General features: G+C 40.3%; 1 protein-coding gene across 1 annotated transcript; it reads left to right on the top strand.

Moving 5' to 3' along the window:
- Positions 1-2,669: 2,669 nt before the first annotated feature.
- Positions 2,670-6,697, top strand: LOC121804263 (transcription factor bHLH168-like). Its single transcript, XM_042203770.1, has 4 exons — positions 2,670-2,862; positions 5,546-5,688; positions 6,197-6,529; positions 6,620-6,697. Exons 1-4 carry the CDS (start codon positions 2,670-2,672, stop codon positions 6,695-6,697), a joined length of 747 nt encoding a protein of 248 aa, XP_042059704.1.
- Positions 6,698-21,643: the final 14,946 nt, after the last annotated feature.

The following is a 21,643-nucleotide window of genomic DNA, read 5'->3' as shown; positions in this document are numbered from 1 at the left end:
TTTTAATTAATAAAAAAATACTATACTTTAATTTTATTAATTAAAAAAATATTAATTAATTTTTTTATGAATTTTAAGAAAATATTATGCTTAGATTTGAATAAAAATCAATTCTTTTTTTAATTATTTAATTTTATTACTCCCTCCGTCCCACATAATTTGACCCAGTTTTCCATTTTGGGTCGTACCACATAATTTGACCCATTTCACTTTTATTATTTTTGGTAGTGGACCCCACATTCCACTAACTCATTCCTACTCACATTTAATTATAAAACTAATATATAAAAGTGGGACACACATTCCACTAACTTTTTCATTCACTTTTCATTACATTTCTTAAAACTCGTGCCCGGTCAAAGTGTCCCAAATTATGTGGGACAGAGGGAGTATTTAGATTTAATATTACTATACTTTAATTTTATTATTTTAATTAAGAAAATAATTATTTTAATTTGATTATTTTTATTTTATCGTGTAATATCATGTTTAAATCTTATAATAACATCATGTTTTAGTCGTTATCGTGTCGTGTCAAGCTATTTGACTATCATTAACAGAGGGTTGACTTTTTTCTTAGATACACGATAACACGCACGAATCCAACACGAACTCGTTGGGTTGGGACACGATAAGAACCCGAAGATTTCGGGTTGGGTTGGGTTTTGACCATATTGGGTTGGATTGATAATGGGTTGACAAGATAACGACCGAACCCGCACGATTTGACAGTCATCTCTATATTTCAGAGGTCAACCCGTCTCTATATTTTAGAAAATTTTTGTTGAGTTCTCTCTTTCGTATTTCTCCGCTCTCTTCGTTCTCTCGGATCTACGATGTGTACATAAAATGAAAGGGTAAAATTGACCAAAATTCCAACTCAGCTCTAACTGTATATATATATCACACGCATGTTTTTCGAGTGATTTTTCAAAGTACAGCTTATTTAAATAAATTTAGTAGTTGCATAGTATAACACGCCTTTTCAAAACAAATCTCGTTTTATCCAAAAAGTATATGCATGCCAGATTTTGGGCAACTATTGTCATTGCTTTGATGAGGTATATTCTAATATACAAATAATTATTTCAAATTTAGGAGACTGTCTCTATCTTTGCACGATAGGCAAAAGTTTGCATATAACACACAAGTCTTTTCAATTTTTTTCTCAAGCACGTGATAAAATGTCAAGTGGGGATCGGCAATAGTCCATCTCAAGTCAATCATACACACGCAATTTATTTATATATTAATGAGTCACACGCAATTTTTTTCTCAAGCACGTGATAAAATTGTCACGCTAATTTAGAAAAATGATATGATTTCACACTTCACAGAGTGAGTAACATATAGTACTATCCGAATCCTAGATAATGAGATGTACTTAGTCTCATTTATGCACCTCATGGAATTTTATGCTCCAGATTTCTTATGCTCTTTAATTAAGTCATACAAAAAAATATACACTTGCTCCATATTTTCACGTTTTTGATTGCTTAATTTCGTTCTAGTTTCATAATTCAAAATAAAAGATGAGCATAAAAAAAGAATTAAATGAAGAAAGGATCAACAATGATTAATTTGACCGCGGTTTGTGTTTCGTTGTAACTCGCTGGAGATTGGAGAGGTCGAATCATTAGAGGGAGGCACGATATTTTGTAGGACTGATCGTTGCCGGATAGGTAGATGAGACAGAGAAGGAATGAGAAAGATGAAGAGGCAGTGATTTTTTAGGAGAAATCGTTTATCTATTGTCTCTATGCTTAATGTAAATATGAGATACAGTAGATAAACGATTTCTCCTATGTCCACTCAATTAGTGTGAACGTTTTATCACTTCCGGCCACAAACATGTCCAAAATGAGAGCTTTAATAGAGATATCACCGAGAATAAAGCCACATCTCTCATTCCTCGACAACTCAAGTAAAACATCCACAAATGGAGGAGCACCAGTCGATAGCCGAGTTGCAAATGGTGACAATCTCTTGATCTTCTCATCAAGCAGCTTAACAAAATATCAAGCTCCACCGTCTTCACAAAATGGACTTCATAATATATATCACCGAATTTGCTTGAACCTCTCCAAATAATATGCAAATAGAGATCATTTAACTCTTGCAAGTCTTGTAATGACCCATTGATGCATTTCTTCCAATCACTACTCTTCAATACAGTTGATATATACTCAAGTGGAGTCGATATACACCCAAATGGTGACTTAACAGAGTCAATGACGGATAGGGGGTTGGATCCACCATCTCCTTCATCATCTAACAATTTCTCTTCGACTTTAACCACATGTTCAATCTGCAACTCCAAAAAGGGACCCATATGTGAGCCCGACAGTTGTACGTTGGGCGGGGCTAGTGGAGGTCGAGGCTGGGTGTGCAGTTCCCCCACGTGGCGGTCGGTGTCATCCAAGAAAGACTCCAATTTGGCGATTGAAGCAAAGGGGTGCTCGATGTGAGCGGCATCCTTGGTGAAGGGTCCGGCAAGCCGCTTCCTGCAGTGATGTGGCTGTTGCAAGCTGCCTGCGGTGTCGCGGTTCACGAGCGATTGCAAATCGTAGGGTGCAGCGGAGTAGGACGACATATCGGGCGAGTACGGCATCAAAACCTGGTGTGGAACGTGACGGAGAACAACTGGGGAAGCAACGGTCGGTTGCTGTATGGGACACAATACCGGCGTTGTGTACGAGATGCTTAACGGAGGGACTGGATGGACGCTGAACGCTGGGGCTGGTGGAGGACGCATTGCAGCGTGTGAATCGCTCAAGCGACGCTCGTTTGCATCCATCTGGGACACCAATTGCTTGACAACTGCGGTCAAGCGCTCAAGCTGTGAAGCCAAGGCAGCCAATGGTAGGTCCGGTTCCAAATCCCGCGTCTCCGTGGGTGGAGTACTCCCATGTCCTTTCCCCTTCACAGTGTCACTTTGGTAAACAATTTCATGAGCCAAAAACCAAGTCTCTTCACTATAGCCAGCAATCACGTCTTCTTCGTATTTAGAAGAATCCCAAAAATCATTAGGACCATTTACGGATTCCTTCTCTCCATAATTGATAGCTGTTGTTGTGCGTTGGTGCTTCGGTGGATACCAGGAAGAGGGTGAGCGCTGCGGTGGCGACGACCAGTCAGGAGGGCTGCATTGTCGTCGGTAGGGATCTAGATCACAAGTTGACGCTGTTTCGTAGCCATAAGGCGGCTGGATCAGATCTTGGTGGTGGTGTTGAGGTGTGTGTTGTCTCGGCAAGTCCCAACAGGTAGATGGCCAGACGGTTGGGGATTCTTGAACATAGGATCTGTACTCTTGTTGCACGTGATACCAAGGTGGGTCCCAACAGGAAGGGGGTCGTGGCTGCGGCGGTTGTGTATGACGGTTGCCGAAGGGTTCTGGTGGTAGGGAGTGGGCTGAAATTGATCTGCCGCGTTGAATGATGGCACATCATATGGCAATCCATTGTTGGACAATTGCAACTCCGAGAATTGTCGTTGTTGGTACATGCTGACGGAGGATGAGAACACAATGAAAACACCAGATGATACGAGTAAACTCGTATCGAGAGATAACTGTGAGATCGCGGAGAAGATGATGGTTCGTTCGCGGGATCCTCCCGTCGAGCAGCCAACTATCGTTCAACTAGAGTTTTTGATAAAGTAAATTGCAGAGAAAAGTAAAAGGCGATAAAAAGGATAAATTGTATTTCTTCAATGAATGATTTAAAAGATAACAAAGACTCCTATTTATAATACTCCCTAATAACCTAACTTAGTGATCAAGAAATATAAAAGATATGCTAAATCAATAATATATGAAATAATAGAGATATGAGAATATTCTATAGATATACTCGTATCAGGCATATTCAGGATTTTCGGTTTGAGTGTGCGATAAAGAATTATAGCAACTTGGAGATTCAAAATGAATGCATCTAATTTTAACATTTAAAGAATATAGTGGAAAAATAGATGACAAAAATCTAGATTTATAATAAATTTAAAGGGTGGCTGGAATTAAAAACAACAGTATTTTGAATGGAAATGACACTTTCGTTCCAAAAGTTTGGGGAGAGATTTGAAAGAAAAATTTAGATAAAATTTTGAATATAAATTCTACAATATGAGAAGAAAAGAAAAGATTATTTTAGATATAAATTTAGAAAGGTGGTGGAATTAGAAGAACAATTTAAGACGATTATTTTAGAATAATATTCTGTATAGAATTTTGAGCATAAAGTAGAAGTATTAGAAAAAGAAAAAATAAAAATAAAAATGAAAAAAATATAAATTCCGCTTGACCACAGAACATATAACCCACGAAAAGGATCTCTGACTCTGGATGCTAGCTAGTATTACTATTATTCTTTGATTCTTTTCCTTTATTGGACAGAATTTCTTAACTACCTAAAAAGATGTTACACAATCATCAGACTTTCTTAAGTACCTAAAAAGATGTTACACAATCATGGATAGTTCCCTTTTTTTTAATTATCAAGGATTTCTACCAGCGGACTCATGCCATTAGCAGTGAGCCGCCCTAAGGCGCGCCACGTCATCAGTTTTATCCTCCTACCCCCACCTGTAGTGGGGCGCCCTAAAGCGTGCCCTATGCATTTTCTTTTATTTAAATATTTAAATAACTACAAAAATTGGGAAAAAACTCTATTTCATTTATAAAAATTAATACATTTATAAAAATTAATATTCATATGCTTATGAGTTAGTCAAGAGTAGAGTCACATTATTAGTAATGTAATTGGATTTAAAATTAGAAAAATTCATGTTATAAAAATTACATACATTTTATAAAAATTACATACATTTATAAAAATTAATACATTTTATAAAAATTAATTTTTATCACATTTTCATCTCAATAAATGTATAAAAGAATTTAGTTTTCAAGATATCTCAACTAGTGTGTGTAGTCCAATGGTTAGGATTATTGCCTTCCAAGCAATAGACCTGGGTTTGAACCCCGACAAATGCAATTTTTTAAGTAAAATGCGTGCCATAAATTTTTTAAGTAAAGGCGCGGACGATGGACGCCGCGTGCCATCAATTTTTTAAGTAAAGGCGCGGACGATGGACTCTATCGGGCGCCCCATTGTGGGTGCCCTCAGTGACTAATTCTCCCGCTGATTTGTATGTGCACCTCAATGAGTGGGACAGATGCTGCTTCATACCCAAAGGCGGGACCCATCTCTAATCACTTAAGGTTTTTGTTTGTCATGCATTAATGGAGGCTAGAACTATTGTAATTTAAGGCGCAAGAATGCAAATTCCAAACTAAGTATGTTATTCTTATTTTTTATTTAATTCAATTAAAGAGGCTGATTACTTAATAGTTATTCAAACCTTGTGGCCCTACTCATCTTTGAAATGCTGGTACGTAGTACTAGTATTAGAATCATATATATATTCCAGCCTTCGAAGGACTCTCTCTCTCTCTCTCTCGATATATTTATATACACATATAAGTCTTCACTCATAACAGCTAATTAACTTTCATATTGAATTTTTTGATAATTCTTCTTCGATCTAGGGTTTGCAATGAAGCGGAATGAGACAAGTTCCAAGAACAAGTTATTGAGGAAGACCATTGAAAAGAATCGAAGAATTCGAATGAAAGCTCTTAGTTGTAAGCTTGTTTCCGTCGTTCCAGATCGACATTTCAGCCAACCCAAGGTATGTGTATATGTCTTTCATTCACAATTATATTTTTCTATAGATTTAGTTTAGAATGCAATCAGAAAGAAAATTGTTTAGGGTTTTAAGGTTTCATCACAGAAATGAGCAAATTTTCCATAAAGACATTTAATTAGGTCGGAAAATAATGTACTTGATCTGGAATCACACACAAATAACAGCACTAGTATATAATCCAAGAAAAGAAAAGAAATAGTAAAAGAAATCACAGTTCAGTAAATTCGATGTATTGTGAATCCACCCAAATTAAATTCTAATTACAATTGATCAATTTTAATTCAAAATTGTGAATCAAATTGAATCTATTCAAACAAAAATTTAATTTATGGTCCCTTTTAACCGACAATATATATTCCGTTGTCATTTACGATTGTTTTTGTTGACTACCTATTTTAGTTGGAAAAGCTGCAGTTAAGCATTGAATGATCATGAGAGTGTCAAAACCAAATCTTGCTAAGGAGAAAGTTCTTTTTTTCATACACTGTAGGAATTGTTGTCACATATAGAACAGATAGATGCAGCATCTGCTTACATCAAGAACATGAGAGAGAGAATTGAAGTACTAAATAGAAGAAAGGCACAACTCATAAATTCCTGCCCAACCAAGACTGCAGCCATTGACGGCGGTGGTGGACGGAAGTGTCCGATTCTGACAGTGAAGGAGTTAGGCTTTGGCGTAGAGGTGATGTTGATTAGTGGCCTAAACAAGAATTTCATGCTAAGCCAAGTGATTAGCGTAATCGAACAAGAAGCAGCTCAAGTTCGCAGCGTTAACATGTCCCGTGTTGGTGAAACCATCATCCACACTATCCATGCTCAGGTGATATTATTAAATCAAGTCATTTATATTACTAACTGTGATAGTAGTATAATTTTATGAGCATTCTTACCACATTGTTTATGGGTGCAGGCTAAAATTTCAAGGGTTGGGGTGGACACTTCAAGAATAAGTGATAGGATTCAGGCAATCATTTCCTCAAACTTGTGAAATTTCTTGTTGGAATATTGTAAAGTTCTACAATATGGCCATGGTAAGTGATAACAAGAGTACGAGGAGCTCAACCTTAAATGCAGGATACTGTTAGCTCCTTCTGATGTCAGTTTTCATTGTAATATAATTTTAAATATTTGTAATGGTGTTTATATAAGATGTTGGTGGAGTACTTAGTTAAGTTTTCATAGTTATGATCGGACGAATAATGTCATTTTTCCTATTAGGCTTGCCATGCCAAACTAGTGAATTTGCAACATGCCCGAAAATCCACCGTACACCATGACAAAAGCAATGGCTTTCACTCGTCATCCCATTTCACAGGCGTTGTGCGAATTTTGTCTCATTTTGCGGGAGCTGAGAGTATAATTTTCTTCCATACAAGTGAGACTCATATTCCATTAATTTTCTTCCACTCACTTTTCGTTCACATTTCTTAAAACTCTGCCGTAAAGAAAAGAAAATCCTATTTGCGGGAGGTGAGAGTATAATTTACAGAAAATTGGTAACAACAAAACTTTAGAGCATCCACAGTGGGGGCGCCCTAAAGTCCGCCCGATGCATCCGGCGCGCCTTAGGGCGCCACTGCAGCTCCACGCCCTATGCAACTTCCTTCCTCCGAGCCCTATGCATCCTCCGCGGACAATGAACCATTTTTTGCATCCTCCGGCCTACTCCGCCTCATTGCGGGGTAAGGAGGATAGGTCCGGACGATGCACACATTTTCATTTTTTTAAATTTTTTTTATATTTTCTTCTATATATATCACTAATTTTTTACTTCATTTCACACATTTCACTTCACTCTCTTCCCCATCTCAATTTCTCTCTAAATTCAATAATGAATTTCGACGATTTTCCATATTTGCAAGCATAAAATATAAAAAATAAATACTGAAAATAGGATTTGCCTTTAATTTGTGGTGTTTTTATATTTATTCTTGCTAATTGATATATTTGCAAACATAAAAAATAAAAAAACAAATACAAAATAGGAGTTTAAATTATAGGGCGGGCTATAGGGTGCCCCACTGCAGGTGGATGGGTAGGAGAATAAAATGTTGACGTGGGGGAGTATAGGGCGCCCTATAGGGCGGGCTATAGGGCGTCCCACTGCTAATGCTCTTAAACTTATATATATTGTACGTAATGAGGACATCAAGATGGCATCAATAAGAACTCGTAACTATTGCAGGTGGATGGGTAGGAGGATAAAATGTTGACGTGGCGAAGTATAGGGCACCCTATAGGGCGGGCTATAGGGCGCTCCACTGCTGATGCTCTTAAAGTTATATATATTGTACGTAATGAGGACATGAAGATGGCATCAATAAGAACTCGTAACTATCGTCTAGATTATGTTTGTAGTAAAAAAATTACCAAAATAACTTAGATACGGTAATAATAACTTATTAGGCACGAAAGTGCAATGTACGTGGCAAAAGCCAAACAAAAGTTGTTAAATGAGAACTATCAATCTCACCTTTTTGTCATTAATGGCGTCAATTGAGGACTGTTTACGGAATCAAGACTTTGCTATCATTTACTAAATGAAGACAGCCCCACAAGGTACATATTCCACTGGATGCTTGTCAAATCATTCCGATTGGAGAAGTTTCAAGTCGCTATTGATTTTACTAAACTTTTAAGTATTTTCTAAAAACAGTTAGACAAATTAAAGGAGTTAATTCGTTATTCTTCCGTTTCATATTGAAATGGAGTGTTTAATGATAAATATAGTACTAAGATATAAACTACTATACGCTAAATTATGTCGTGTACCATAAGCCTTTTTTTTAATTGTAAAATAAAAGTACTATACGGTAAATTATGTCGTGTACCATAAGCCATTTTAATTCATTAATAAATGCTGCATTTTAACTCATACTCCATAACACAAAAATATTAGTATTTCATATTATTCAACAAGCTCCATAACTTATTTAGACAATGTTGTGTATAATTATCATCACTGGTCCAATGAATATTGAGTATGAAAAAGGCCCATTAAATTAAACTACGGCCCCGAATCAGTTCTAGAACAGTTATATCTTAACCATTTTAAATTGGACCTATTTGTTCTATTAATTATCTAAGGGTTACCACAAATTAATCATCTTGATTTTTTATTCAAGTGGCAAACATAAAAGAAAAAATTATTAGCACATTTTCTTTTGGCCGTTTTAGGGCATATATAGTTTCAAACTCTATTTTTATATTTTAATCTTATCAACTAAAAACATATACTCCTAGTTATTTTCATCAACAATTTATTAAAATTTATACCTATTAAATTTTGTATGTAAGGAGTATATTTTATTGTATAATCAAGATAGTCGCACGTGTAACTCTAGAATATCGTATAATCAGTATGTAATGACACGTGTAGTTCAACCGATCCCACATTTTCCACTCATGCACTATACCTGTTGATATGGACAAGTCTTTAGTGTTAAACAAGGAAAGGAGCGTAGAGAGTCAATCAAAATAATGCACCGAGAATAGATTGATACTCTCATTATTTGATTGATATCATCCCATATATACATGCTTATAATACCTATTTAAAGGGATACAACGCACAGCCAATATAATCAAGCAATATATCAATCAATACATTCTCTACACATATTCCTCTTCTTCTTCCTCAACTATACCTAATACACCATTCAAGATGGTATCAGAGCAGGGGTGAGACTCAGAGTAGTCTCATCACTGTCTCGGACCAATCTCGAACCCTATAACCAAAACCCGGCAAATTCTGTCAAAACCAATAAACATGTCATACGACAAAGAACAACCCAAACCAACGGAAACAGAGCAATTTGCTCGAATGTTTGCCGAGTTTATGCGCTCGAGTATAGCGCACCAAAACCAAATAATACCAGCCAATCCTCCAGATCCGAAACCAGAAATCTACAGAATTGATTCATCACCGTTAATCATCAGTGAAAGATTAAACGGCGAAAACTATGCCCTCTGGGCCGTTCTCATGAAAGCAGCGGTCAGTGGGAGAGGGATGATATCTCACATCACTGGAGTCCCATCCCCTCCGGCAAGGACCAACCCAACATTCGAAAGATGGCAACAAGCAGACCACTGTGTATTCACGTGGCTTATGCAAAACATGGAGTCCCGACTAGTCAGCCGCGTCTCTCAATACCCGACGGCCAGAGAAGTATGGAACAGCCTAGAGGTCACATATGCTAGCGGAGGCGACAAGATTCAAGTGTACGACCTGTACGCAAAGGGAATAACGTTAAAACAGAAGGATGAATCTCTGGAAGACTTATGGACAACACTAAACGATATCTGGATCTCCATAGATCGGAAACACCCGAATCCGATGAAGTACGCAGAAGATATCGAAATTTACAACACTGAGAAACAAGAACAGAGGTTGTTTCAATTGTTAATAGCTCTAAATGGTAGATATGAAAGCATCAAGAAGGAGATACTAAGGGCAAATCCACTCCCCTCCGCAGAAACAGCATATTCCATCCTCCGGCAAGAAGATGCCAGATCGAGTGTTCTACAAACTGGAGACCTCGGCACTCAGGGGATCGGTGCCGGGTTAGCCGCGACTCAGAGGTGGCAAAATCAGACAACCCACCGCAACAGCCCTCAACCCGGTGGCGGCGGAAATGGCAGAAATTGGAACAAACGGATCGAAGAAGACAAATCGAAACTTGTTTGTTCCCACTGCGGAAAGAAAAAACATTCACGGGAGACCTGCTTCGAACTCCACGGCTACCCGGAGTTGTGGTAAGAAAGAAAGAAGAGCAACCATCCATCGACACCATTCCGAGGAGGCCGGGCGGCAGCAGCCGTAGCAGGGGGGGGACAACCATTGCCGGCATCGGGAGCAACCCTGGGGTCGCTAACAGCCAAGGCGGCAACTCAGTGACAGAGAAGACGGCGGTCGGAGTGGCATCCATCGCCAGAGGAGGTGGCGCAAATTCACCCCAGTCGGAACCCTCGGAGATGGAGGAGCCCAATATTGATGGAGGTAAATTAGGATTTGAGAAATTATTCTCAAACCCTCCAACCCCTAACTTATTACACTCCATACCCCACCAGGAAAGACATATCAAAAGCCACCCCTTTGACTTCAGTAAATTACCAAGCGGACCCCGAAATGCTAGAAATTATAAAACCAGCCCCAAAATCCCAAAACACCTCAAATCAGGCCCAAAAATTCAAAATAAAACCCAAACAGTCCCAATACTTTGCGAGAACCGATTCCAGTTACTTGAAAACCTACCTACATCGTATGCCTTGTCTGTTTCCTCTGGAGATAAAAATGATAAATGGATCTTTGACTGCGGAGCCACTGACACTATTACATATGATATTTCTGATTTATCTGATATGCATAGGGCACAAAAAGGTCATATTCAAACTGCCAGTGGAGAGTTTACTTCTGTGGAAGGAGCAGGTACTGTTAGAATATCACCTACTCTGACATTATCCAACTGTTTATATGTTCCTTCCATGTCACACAAACTATTATCAATCAGTCATGTGACAAAAGAGTTAAATTGCACTCTCCTAATGCAACCCAATTTTTGCCTACTGCAAGATATCAGAACAGGAGAAATTATTGGACGTGGCACTGAGCGAGATGGGCTGTATTACGTGGATGAGATTGCCCAACAAGAAAATGCTTTGCTCACTCACGAATCAATTGACAGGGAGGCTTGGCTTTGGCATCGTCGTTTAGGACATCCTTCCACGGGTTATTTAAAAACTCTTTTTCCTAAATTTAATCAAGATATGTACTGTGAAACATGTGTGTTGGCCAAAAGCCATAGACATTCATATAAACCCAATAATACCAGAGTTGATTCTCTTTTTTCACTAGTACATTCTAATGTGTGGGGTCCATCACCAGTTACGGGGGGACAAGGGTTCAAATACTTTCTTCTTTTTATAGATGACTGTACTCGAATGACATGGGTCTATTTTATGAAACAAAAAAATGAAGTTTTTGAACACTTTAGTCATTTCCATACCCTTGTACAAACTCAATTTCAGAAAAATATAAAAATACACCGATCCGACAATGGGGGGAATTTGTAAACTCCAGAATGAAGGCCTTCTGTCATGATAAAGGTCTAGTCCACCAAACTACCTGCCCATATACTCCAGAACAAAACGGGGTATCTGAAAGGAAAAACCGTACCCTCCTAGAAATGGCTCGGGCCATGCTCATTGAGTCCAATACCCCAAAAACTTTCTGGCCTGAGGCTATTGCTTCATCAGTCTATCTGACAAACAGATTACCCTCTACTACCCTGAACCTCAAAACACCAATAGACATCCTCTCAACACAAGCCCAAATTCCACTGCCCTTGACACTTCAGCCTCGAGTGTTCGGATGCTCAGTTTTCGTTCACATACCAAAACACGAACGAACAAAACTCTCACCTTGTGCCGTAAAATGTGTCTTCGTGGGATATAGGGCATCTCAGAAAGGGTACAGGTGCTTCGACCCTAAGTCCAACCGTATTTTCACCACCATGAATTGCGACTTCCTTGAAACAGACTATTTTTTCAACCACCTTAGCGGTCAGGGGAAGAGTGATAATGACCCACTAAGCCGGTTACCAAAGTCAAGTCCTCCAACTGGCCCACCAGGCTTCCACTGCTCTACTTCTGGCCTGCTGGAAGAAGTCATCAAGAATTCTGAAGAAATCTCTAATATACAGCCCTCGCCAATCAGTGACACACTCCAAGAAAATCCTCTTCTGATATCCGCTGTAAGTACTCCTGATAAATCTCCTGATCTTGGTAATGGTGTTCATAAATTTGGTGAGACTGAACCTAAGACAGATGTTGAGCCGGACTCTGATGAGGCAGAGATCTGTGATTTACTAGAAGAACAGGTGAGTGAAGGAGTTGGAGGATATAAACTGCCATCGCGACCCAACAGAGGGGTTCCACCGAAGAGATACAACCCTGAATTCATAGGAAAAAAGGCTATGTACTCACTAGTCAACTTGGCTAAGGGACAACTCTCGGAAATGGCCCATGCATTCGAAGCTGCACTGTATGAAGAGGAAGAAATTCCTTACACTGTTGAAGAAGCTTGGAGACACAAGCCTTGGCGAGAGGCAATGCTGAAAGAAATGGGTGCTCTAGAGAGGAACGACACATGGGGAAAATGCAAAATACCAGACGGAAAGAAGACAGTTGGTTGTAAGTGGGTGTTCACTATCAAACGCAGACCAGACGGTTCCATAGAAAGATACAAGGCCCGGTTGGTAGCCAAGGGATACACACAGACCTATGGAGTAGATTATGATGAGACATTCTCCCCAGTGGCAAAGATGAATACCATCCGGGTACTCTTATCCGTTGCTGCAAACAGAGACTGGCCTCTACATCAATTTGATGTCACAAATGCATTTCTCCATGGAGAATTGAAGAGAGAAGTGTATATGCAAGCACCACCAGGATTCTCAGAAGGGTACAAGGAGGGAGAAGGGTGTCGATTGAAGAAAACCTTGTACGGACTCAAGCAGTCTCCTAGGGTCTGGTTCGGGAGGTTCACTGAAGCTATGGCGAAGTATGGATTCAAACAAAGCTAATCGGACCATACAATGTTCCTGAAGAAGCGAGATGGTCGACTAACATGCTTGATTATCTATGTAGACGACATGATCATTACTGGAGACGATACAGAAGAAATCGAGAGACTTAAGGGGAGTTTCCAAGAATTCGAGATGAAGGACTTGGGAAGTCTTAAGTACTTCTTGGGAATAGAAGTATTGAGGTCTGAAGGAGAACTTTTCTTGAGACAGAAGAAATACACCTTGGATATTTTGGCTGAGACAGGACTTTTGGACTGCAAAGCAGTTGACACACCGATCTCAGTGAATCATGGCCTACATATATCAGAAGAGGCGGAACTAGCAAACCAAGGCAAATATCAACGCCTAGTTGGGAAACTCATCTACCTCTCTCACACTAGGCCTGATATCGCCTATGCAGTAGGGATTATGAGCCAGTTTATGCATAGGCCACAGAAGGATCACTATGAAGCTGCATTAAGAATTGTCAAGTATCTCAAGGGAACAGTTGGACATGGGATAATGTTCAAAAAGAACGAACATAGAGGAGTTTATGGATATACAGATGCTGATTGGGCAAGCAATCCCGTGGATAGGAGATCGACAGCAGGCTATTTCACCTTCGTTGAAGGTAATCTAGTCACTTGGAGGAGCAAGAAACAGAAGGTGGTCGTTTTATCCAGTGCTGAAGCAGAATTCAGGGGGATCAAAAGGGGACTAATGGAAATATTATGGCTGAGAAGATTGATGAAAGAAATTGGACTCACTCCAGATAAGAGCCAACTCTTATGCGACAATAAGGCAGCAATCAGTATATCCGAGAACCCAGTTCAGCATGATAGAACCAAACACGTTGAAGTTGATAGACATTTTATCAAAGAAAACATCGAGAATGGAGCAGTAGAGCTACCCTTTGTTCGATCAGAAGATCAACTGGCAGATATACTCACCAAGGCAGTCAACTCAAGAAGCTTCACAAGTGTACTTTGCAAGTTAAGCTTTGGGGATCCCACCACTCAACTTGAGGGGGAGTGTTAAACAAGGAAAGGAGCGTAGAGAGTCAATCAAAATAATGCACCGAGAATAGATTGATACTCTCATTATTTGATTGATATCATCCCATATATACATGCTTGTAATACCTATTTAAAGGGACACAACGTACAACCAATATAATCAAGCAATATATCAATCAATACATTCTCTACAAATATTCCTCTTCTTCTTCCTCAACTATGCCTAATACTGATAGGGGCCTGCACCAGCCACCCCATACAGACGTAAAAGATGAAGAAGAGCCACTGGGAACAGAAGTAGAAGATGAAGAAGTCGACAAATCAAACGATGAGGAGGAGCAGCCCGTGACCGAAGGGTCAGGACGACCGAAGCGCAACGCGGGCATGCCAAAACACCTCGTTGGTTATGAGCTTTATTAGATAGATATTAATTAATTGTTTTTCCTTGTTTTCTTTTCCTTATTTTTGCTGTTTATTTCCTTTCATCGGACCTTTTACAATTAGGATATATTTACTAAATCTTTTCTGGTTTTCTTCTTGATTCTTTCCCGAATCGTAGAGTCGAATCAAGCAGGGTTGTGATTCTATAAATAATAGGATCCATTAGAGAGTCAAAATTATCGAGATATATGAAATAAAGTTTCAATTCTCGAAGGATCTTTAACTAGGTTTTGCTATTGTTTTCTTAAATCTTTACGACAAACAACGGTGCTCACAATCTGATAGGATTAAAGGCCTATTAATTGGTGCTTTCTTTGAATTCTCTTCCTCCATCGCCGTTTTTTTTTTCCTTTGCCAAAGATGTCTTCTACATCAAAGCCTCCATCTGAGGACGACAACCCGCCGCCTCCGTTAACAAACGAGGAGCTGACGGAGGAGATTTACGCATCTAGAGCGTTACTTACAGGCCAAGACAAGAAGTTGGCCCACCTACAATTTGACCTAGAGTCCTTTACTCGACGTCACGATGTCCGAACCAAGAAGATAGAGGATAGCTTGGCCTTCCTAATCGCAGCGTCTCAGTCGAAACACACCGGTTCGCCACTGCCGAGCACGACCACCGCTAACGCTAAACGTTGGCGTATTCCGCCATCCCTGACTGAACCACCATCAGGCACCGACACAGAGCCTCTCCCGCGAGTCAAACCGGAGGCTCCCAGATTTAATGGTGAACACGCTCAGGATTGGATTCGCAAGATTCAGAGATACTATAACCATCACTATACACCGCTTGAGGATCGTATTTACCTGACTTCCTATTTATTCGATCATCCTGCATCGAGTTGGTTGACCTATTGGGAAGATAATTGCTCGAATAAAGGGTGGGACGAATTTCTGTTGGCAGTTAAGCATCGTTTTGATCCGGATCTTTATGTTGATCACATGGGTTGTCTCGCGACGTTACGCCAAACGTCTTCTGTGGTTGCATATCAGACGGAATATGAGGAGATTATGCAGAAGATATCAAACGTGGATGATGACACTCTCGTTTCATTGTTTATCGCTGGGTTACAGGAAAATATTAAACAAGAACTCTTAACCACGAGACCAGGATCACTTAATGAGGCTTTTGCCATTGCTCATAGGATTGCAGCCCGAAACCGGGCAGCTGCTGCGTCGCCGGTTACCCGCTCCACATGGGCAGACCGGGACTCCAGACCCCGTCAGACCAACACGCCGGCGCTGACCACAACTGCCCCGCCGAAGGCCGCAACAGACAATAATCGCAAACCATATCCAGTGGTCCGCTTGACTGCGACTGAACGGGCAGATAGAGCACGCAGGGGACTCTGCTACTATTGCCCAGAGAAGTTCACTCGGGAACATGTCTACAACAGATGCCCTTATTGGTGTGGAGGATGATGAGGAGGTACCAGAGTTTGATGATGACGAGCCGAGAGAAGAGGAATGTGAAAATATGGTAATCACTGGGGATGTCTCCAGCATACATGTCATCAGTCCCAATATTCGTCCCCGTGCTATTCGATTGAAGGGTCAGATAGATGGCTATGTCGTGACTGTACTGATTGACGGTGGCAGTACCCATAACTTTATCAAGCCTGCCGTCGCAGAAAAGCTAAGTCTCCCCGTTCATGAGATCTCTCCATTTCGAGTTTTTGTTGGAAACGGCGAATCGTTGCGTTGTTCTTATCCTTGTTTAAAGACTCCTATTTCATTGCAAGGCAACACTTTCGACATAGACTTATTTATTCTCCAGGTTAAAGGACCGGATGTTATATTGGGTGTTCAATGGCTTCAGGAATTAGGGGATGTCACAAAGAATTATCGGAATTTGACAATGAAGTTTGATTGAGAAGTGAAACCTATTTTTCTACAGGGGGACGGTGCGAATCCTAAACAGATTTCGTACAATAATTTGTTTTCCCTTATAGGTCATGAGCCAGAGTGTGAATTGTTCGAGTTGGTTTCATCGTGGCTAGACAATTCCTCGTCCATAACAGCCGCAACGACACCACCACCTGATGCTCGCGTACAGGCGGTCTTGGATAATTTTGGGACAGTTTTCTCATTCCCGACGACGCTTCCTCCTCCGAGGCAGTGGGATCACAAGATACACCTTCCGGAAGGGGCCCGACCTATTAATGTGAAGCCTTATAGGTACCCTTATTTTCAAAAGGCGGAAATAGAGCGTCAGGTAAAAGAGATGTTAACGCAGGGGGTGATTCAACCCAGTACTAGCCCGTTCTCTTCTCCGGTCCTCCTCGTCCGCAAGAAAGACTACACGTTTCGTTTTTGTGTGGATTATAGGGAGTTGAACGCAGCTACTACCCCAGATCATTTTCCTATTCCGACTGCAGAGGAGCTTTTCGATGAACTCAACAAGGCTCGTGTGTTCTCAAAACTTGATCTTCGCTCTGGCTATTACCAAATTCGCATGCATATATCAGATGTTCATAAGACGGCCTTTAGGACGCATGATGGCCACTTTGAGTTTCTAGTGATGCCGTTTGGATTGACCAACGCCCCGTCTACATTCCAGGCCGCCATGAATTGCATCTACCGCCCCTTCCTTCGTCGATTTGTCATCGTATTCTTTGATGACATTTTGGTGTATAGTAGTTCTATGGATGACCACACTACTCATCTTGAACAAGTTTTACATGTGCTTCGTCTTAATTGTTTCTACATTAAGCTTTCTAAGTGCTCTTTTGGGGTGGATACCATTGATTATCTCGGACACATCATATCTGCGGGAGAGCTTCGGGCGGACCCTACCAAAATAGAGGCGATGACAGCTTGGCCTACGCCGACGACAGTTAAGCAATTACGGGGTTTCTTGGGCTTGACTGGTTACTATAGACGGTTTGTCAAAGATTATTCTCTTATTGCTTCTCCCCTAACGGATCTACTGAAAAAGGAAGGTTTTTCGTGGTCGACGACAGCTCAGGCAAGTTTTTTGGCTCTTAAGAAGGCAATGACCGATGCTCCAGTGTTACACTTGCCAGACTTTGATCTTCCATTTACAATAGAAACAGATGCCTCTGATTTTGGGATCGGGGCGGTCCTTCTCCAAAATAATCACCCATTGGCCTACTTTAGCAAGAAGATCGGACCTAAACGACGGATGGCTTCAACTTATCATAAGGAGTTATATGCTATTGTTGAATCCGTACAGAAATGGCGACAATACCTTTTGGGTAGAGAGTTTGTGATCCGCAGTGATCAACAAAGTCTGAAAGATTTGCTTTCACAGGTAGTTCAAACGCCTGATCAACAATTTTATGTCCGAAAGTTGATGGGATTTAAATTTCGGATTGAGTACAAATCCGGGGCATCAAACCGAGTCGCAGACGCATTATCACGTAGGAATCCGGACAGTACGGACGATGGAGCATCACTACTAACCCTGTATTCTCGACCTTTTCCCGTGCTTATCGAGACTATTCGGACCGAGAATCAATCACTTCCGGATTTGATACAGCTTCATTCTGTTGTTTCTACAAATTCGGCACCGGCTCATTTCTCTGTTGCAGATGGGTTTCTTTACTTCAAGCATAGGCTGTACATCAGTAGGGACTCTTCAGTTCATCTGGATATTTTGCGGGAGCTGCACGATGCCAAGATGGCAGGCCACCCAGGCGAGAAGCGCACTTTTGCACGGGTTGCAGCTTCATTCTATTGGCCAGGAATGCGATCTGATATTCGTCGCTATGTAGCAGCTTGTGCAATCTGCCAGGCGACGAAGTATGTCACCGACAAGCCATCCGGTTTACTTCAACCACTTCCTATTCCAGATTCGGTTTGGGCTGCAGCGTCCATGGATTTCATAGTTGGTCTTCCCCCCTCGCATGGTTATACGGCAATCATGGTAGTTGTCGATCGGTTGTCTAAGTATGCTCATTTTGGAGCTTTGCCGACTGGTTTTGATGCACCAATGGTGGCGAAATCTTTTGTGCATACGGTGGTAAAGTTGCAGGGCTTTCCCGATAAACTACTGTCTGACCGTGACTCGATTTTTATGAGTGATTTTTGGATACAGCTGATGACACTTAGTGGGTCGAAGTTACAATTTACGACCGCTTACCACCCTCAAACAGATGGGCAGTCCGAGGTTACCAATCGTTCTTTGGACCAATATTGATGGCCTTTACATTTGAGCAACCAAGAAAATGGTTTGAGTTCTTGCCTTGGGCAGAATTGGCTATGAACTGTAGTGTTAATGTCAGTATTGGGATGTCACCTTTTCAAGCTCTATATGGTCGAGAACCTCCTAACATATTCGGCACTCCAGCTGTGCCTGCCAAGAATCCGCTGGTGGCTGCCACGTTGGGCGAGCGGACAACTCTATTGAATCTCCTCAAGCATAACTTGGGCGACACGGCTAATAAACACCGAAAAAACGTAGAATTTCAAGTGGGTGATCGTGTGCTACTACGTCTTCAACCCTATCGCCAGGTTTCGGTAGGTCGTCCTCTATCTGCAAAATTGGGTCGACGCTATTATGGTCCTTATGAGGTTTTGGAGAGGATAGGAAAGGTGGCATATCGACTACAGTTGCCGATTGGTAGTCGAATTCATAACGTCTCCCATGTCTCATTGTTGAAACCATTTGTCCCTTCTCTGTCAGATTCGGCATTTCAGCAATTGCCAGAGCGCTTCCGCCGAAGCCAACCGCTTGATACTCCGATCAAAGCAATTAGGGAGCGTACTGCACTGGTCCACGGTATTCTGCAATGCCAGTGGCTGGTTTTATGGTCCTCGGATTCAACGAAGCCTACATGGGAGTCGAAACTTGAGTTGTTGAAGCATTTCCCGAATCTTGTCCTTGAGGACAAGGACATTGTTATGGAGGGGAGAGTTGATAGGGGCCTGCACCAGCCACCCCATACAGACGTAGAAGATGAAGAAGAGCCACTGGGAACAGAAGTAGAAGATGAAGAAGTCGACAAATCAAACGATGAGGAGGAGCAGCCCGTGACCGAAGGATCAGAACGACCGAAGCGCAACGCGGGCATGCCAAAACACCTCGTTGGTTATGAGCTTTATTAGATAGATATTGATTAATTGTTTTTCCTTGCTTTCTTTTCCTTATTTTTGCTGTTTATTTCCTTTCATCGGACCTTTTACAATTAGGATATATTTACTAAATCTTTTCGGGTTTTCTTCTTGATTCTTTTCCGAATCGTAGAGTCGAATCAAGCAGGGTTGTGATTCTATAAATAATAGGATCCATTAGAGAGTCAAAATTATCGAGATATATGAAATAAAGTTTCAATTCTCGAAGGATCTTCAACTAGGTTTTGCTATTGTTTTCTTAAATCTTTACAACAAACAACGGTGCTCACAATCTGATAGGATTAAAGGCCTATTAAATACACCATTCAAGATTTAGTAGATGTTAGAAAGATGTATAGTAGTAATTACTGAGAATTACGGTTCACAATAATTTTTGCTTGCTAAATTCCATTTTAGTGTCAAGATGGGGAACTTGCACGGTAAAATGATTAATAAAATATTTCATTATCACTTCACATTATAATGGGTACAGCAATTAATTTCATCTTAATTCATTCGAGATACTAATTAAATTAATAAAATTATGGTAATGCATAAATTTTTTTTGCGTCCTTTTTCACGACACACTAAAAGAATCAATATTTGACTTGGAATGTTGATTATTGGTCCATCGGAAGACGTGTGTTTATTTGACAAACTATAAATGATCATAAACCGGTTAAGATTTAGCAAATTAGCCTTAACATGACCGCATAGACTTATAGCTGCTTCTTAATAAAGCGACGGAATTTGAACAAATGGTACAACTATAATTTTTTAAGGGTTTTGTTAAATTCTCTAAATTATGTCCCACGTCAATTTGGTGAATATCTCACCTAATTTATATAAGTGTGGATAACTCTTCCCTTATAAGGCTTTTTAAGGGGTGAGTGACTCATTTCTAATATGGTATCAGAGCGGGTCTAAGTCGATGATGGTTTTCTCATTATCTCTTATCTACCTCACGAGTGGAAGATCGATGTCCTTTCCGGCCTACATCGATGATGGTTCTCTTGCATTGCCTACCCACGTAATGGAAGACCGATTCCTTTCTAGCCCACACGTGAAGGGGTGTGTTAAATTCTCTAAATTATCTCTTATCTACCTCACATGTAGGCCGGACCGATGTCCTTTTCGGCCCACACGTGAGAGAGCGTGTTAAATTCTCTAAATTCTATCCCACATCGACTTGGTGAAGATCTCATCTAATCTATATAAGTGTGGATAACCCTATAAATGTGGATAATTCTCCCCTTATAAGCCCTTTTAAGGGTGAGTGAATCATTTCTAATAGGTTTTGCTAACAAAACTAAAAAGAAATTTGAATGCGTATTATAGAAGAGCAGTTTTAACCGGGATACGTTCTGACAAGTTTTGACATTTTCAAGTTTATTCACGACGGATTTTCAATAGTGTATCTAAATTTGTTAGAGATGCATGAATAAATTAAGACAGTTGATGTCAAAAACTTCGGCATGTGGTTGGCAAGAACCATGCCGACCATTTCTTATCACCTTTCGAACTCCATGTTTCAAGTTCAACTATTCTACTCCTAGGTTGAATTATAGGAAGAATAACCTATTGAAAAGGTAAAAATTAATAACACGGGTATCTGATGAAAGATTTTACTACTAGGTAGTAGGTACCTCGGATGCTATTAACAGTTACTGTTAATAATGAAAATTGAAAAGTGTGATTTTTATTTGGAACACATTATTGTTTATTCATGAAAATAATTACTTTTGTTCATAAAGGCGATTATTTTGTTATAGCAAAATCACCCTTAAAGCAGCCATTTCTAAAAATATGAACAATTTGTTTGTACTCCATTTAATA

The sequence above is a fragment of the Salvia splendens genome, chromosome 5 (genome assembly GCF_004379255.2).
Source record: "Salvia splendens isolate huo1 chromosome 5, SspV2, whole genome shotgun sequence".
Lineage (NCBI taxonomy): Eukaryota > Viridiplantae > Streptophyta > Magnoliopsida > Lamiales > Lamiaceae > Salvia > Salvia splendens.
This window is presented reverse-complemented; position numbering and strand designations above follow the sequence as displayed.

Bases quoted from the DNA above. Each gene is read 5' to 3' on its own strand.
- LOC121804263 (XM_042203770.1), top strand. From the start codon at position 2,670: ATGGGACACAATACCGGCGTTGTGTACGAGATGCTTAACGGAGGGACT. The intron at 2,863-5,545 runs GTAGGTCCGGTT...TCTTCGATCTAG, and splicing joins TGAAGCCAAGGCAGCCAATG to GGTTTGCAATGAAGCGGAAT. The intron at 5,689-6,196 runs GTATGTGTATAT...CATACACTGTAG, and splicing joins GACATTTCAGCCAACCCAAG to GAATTGTTGTCACATATAGA.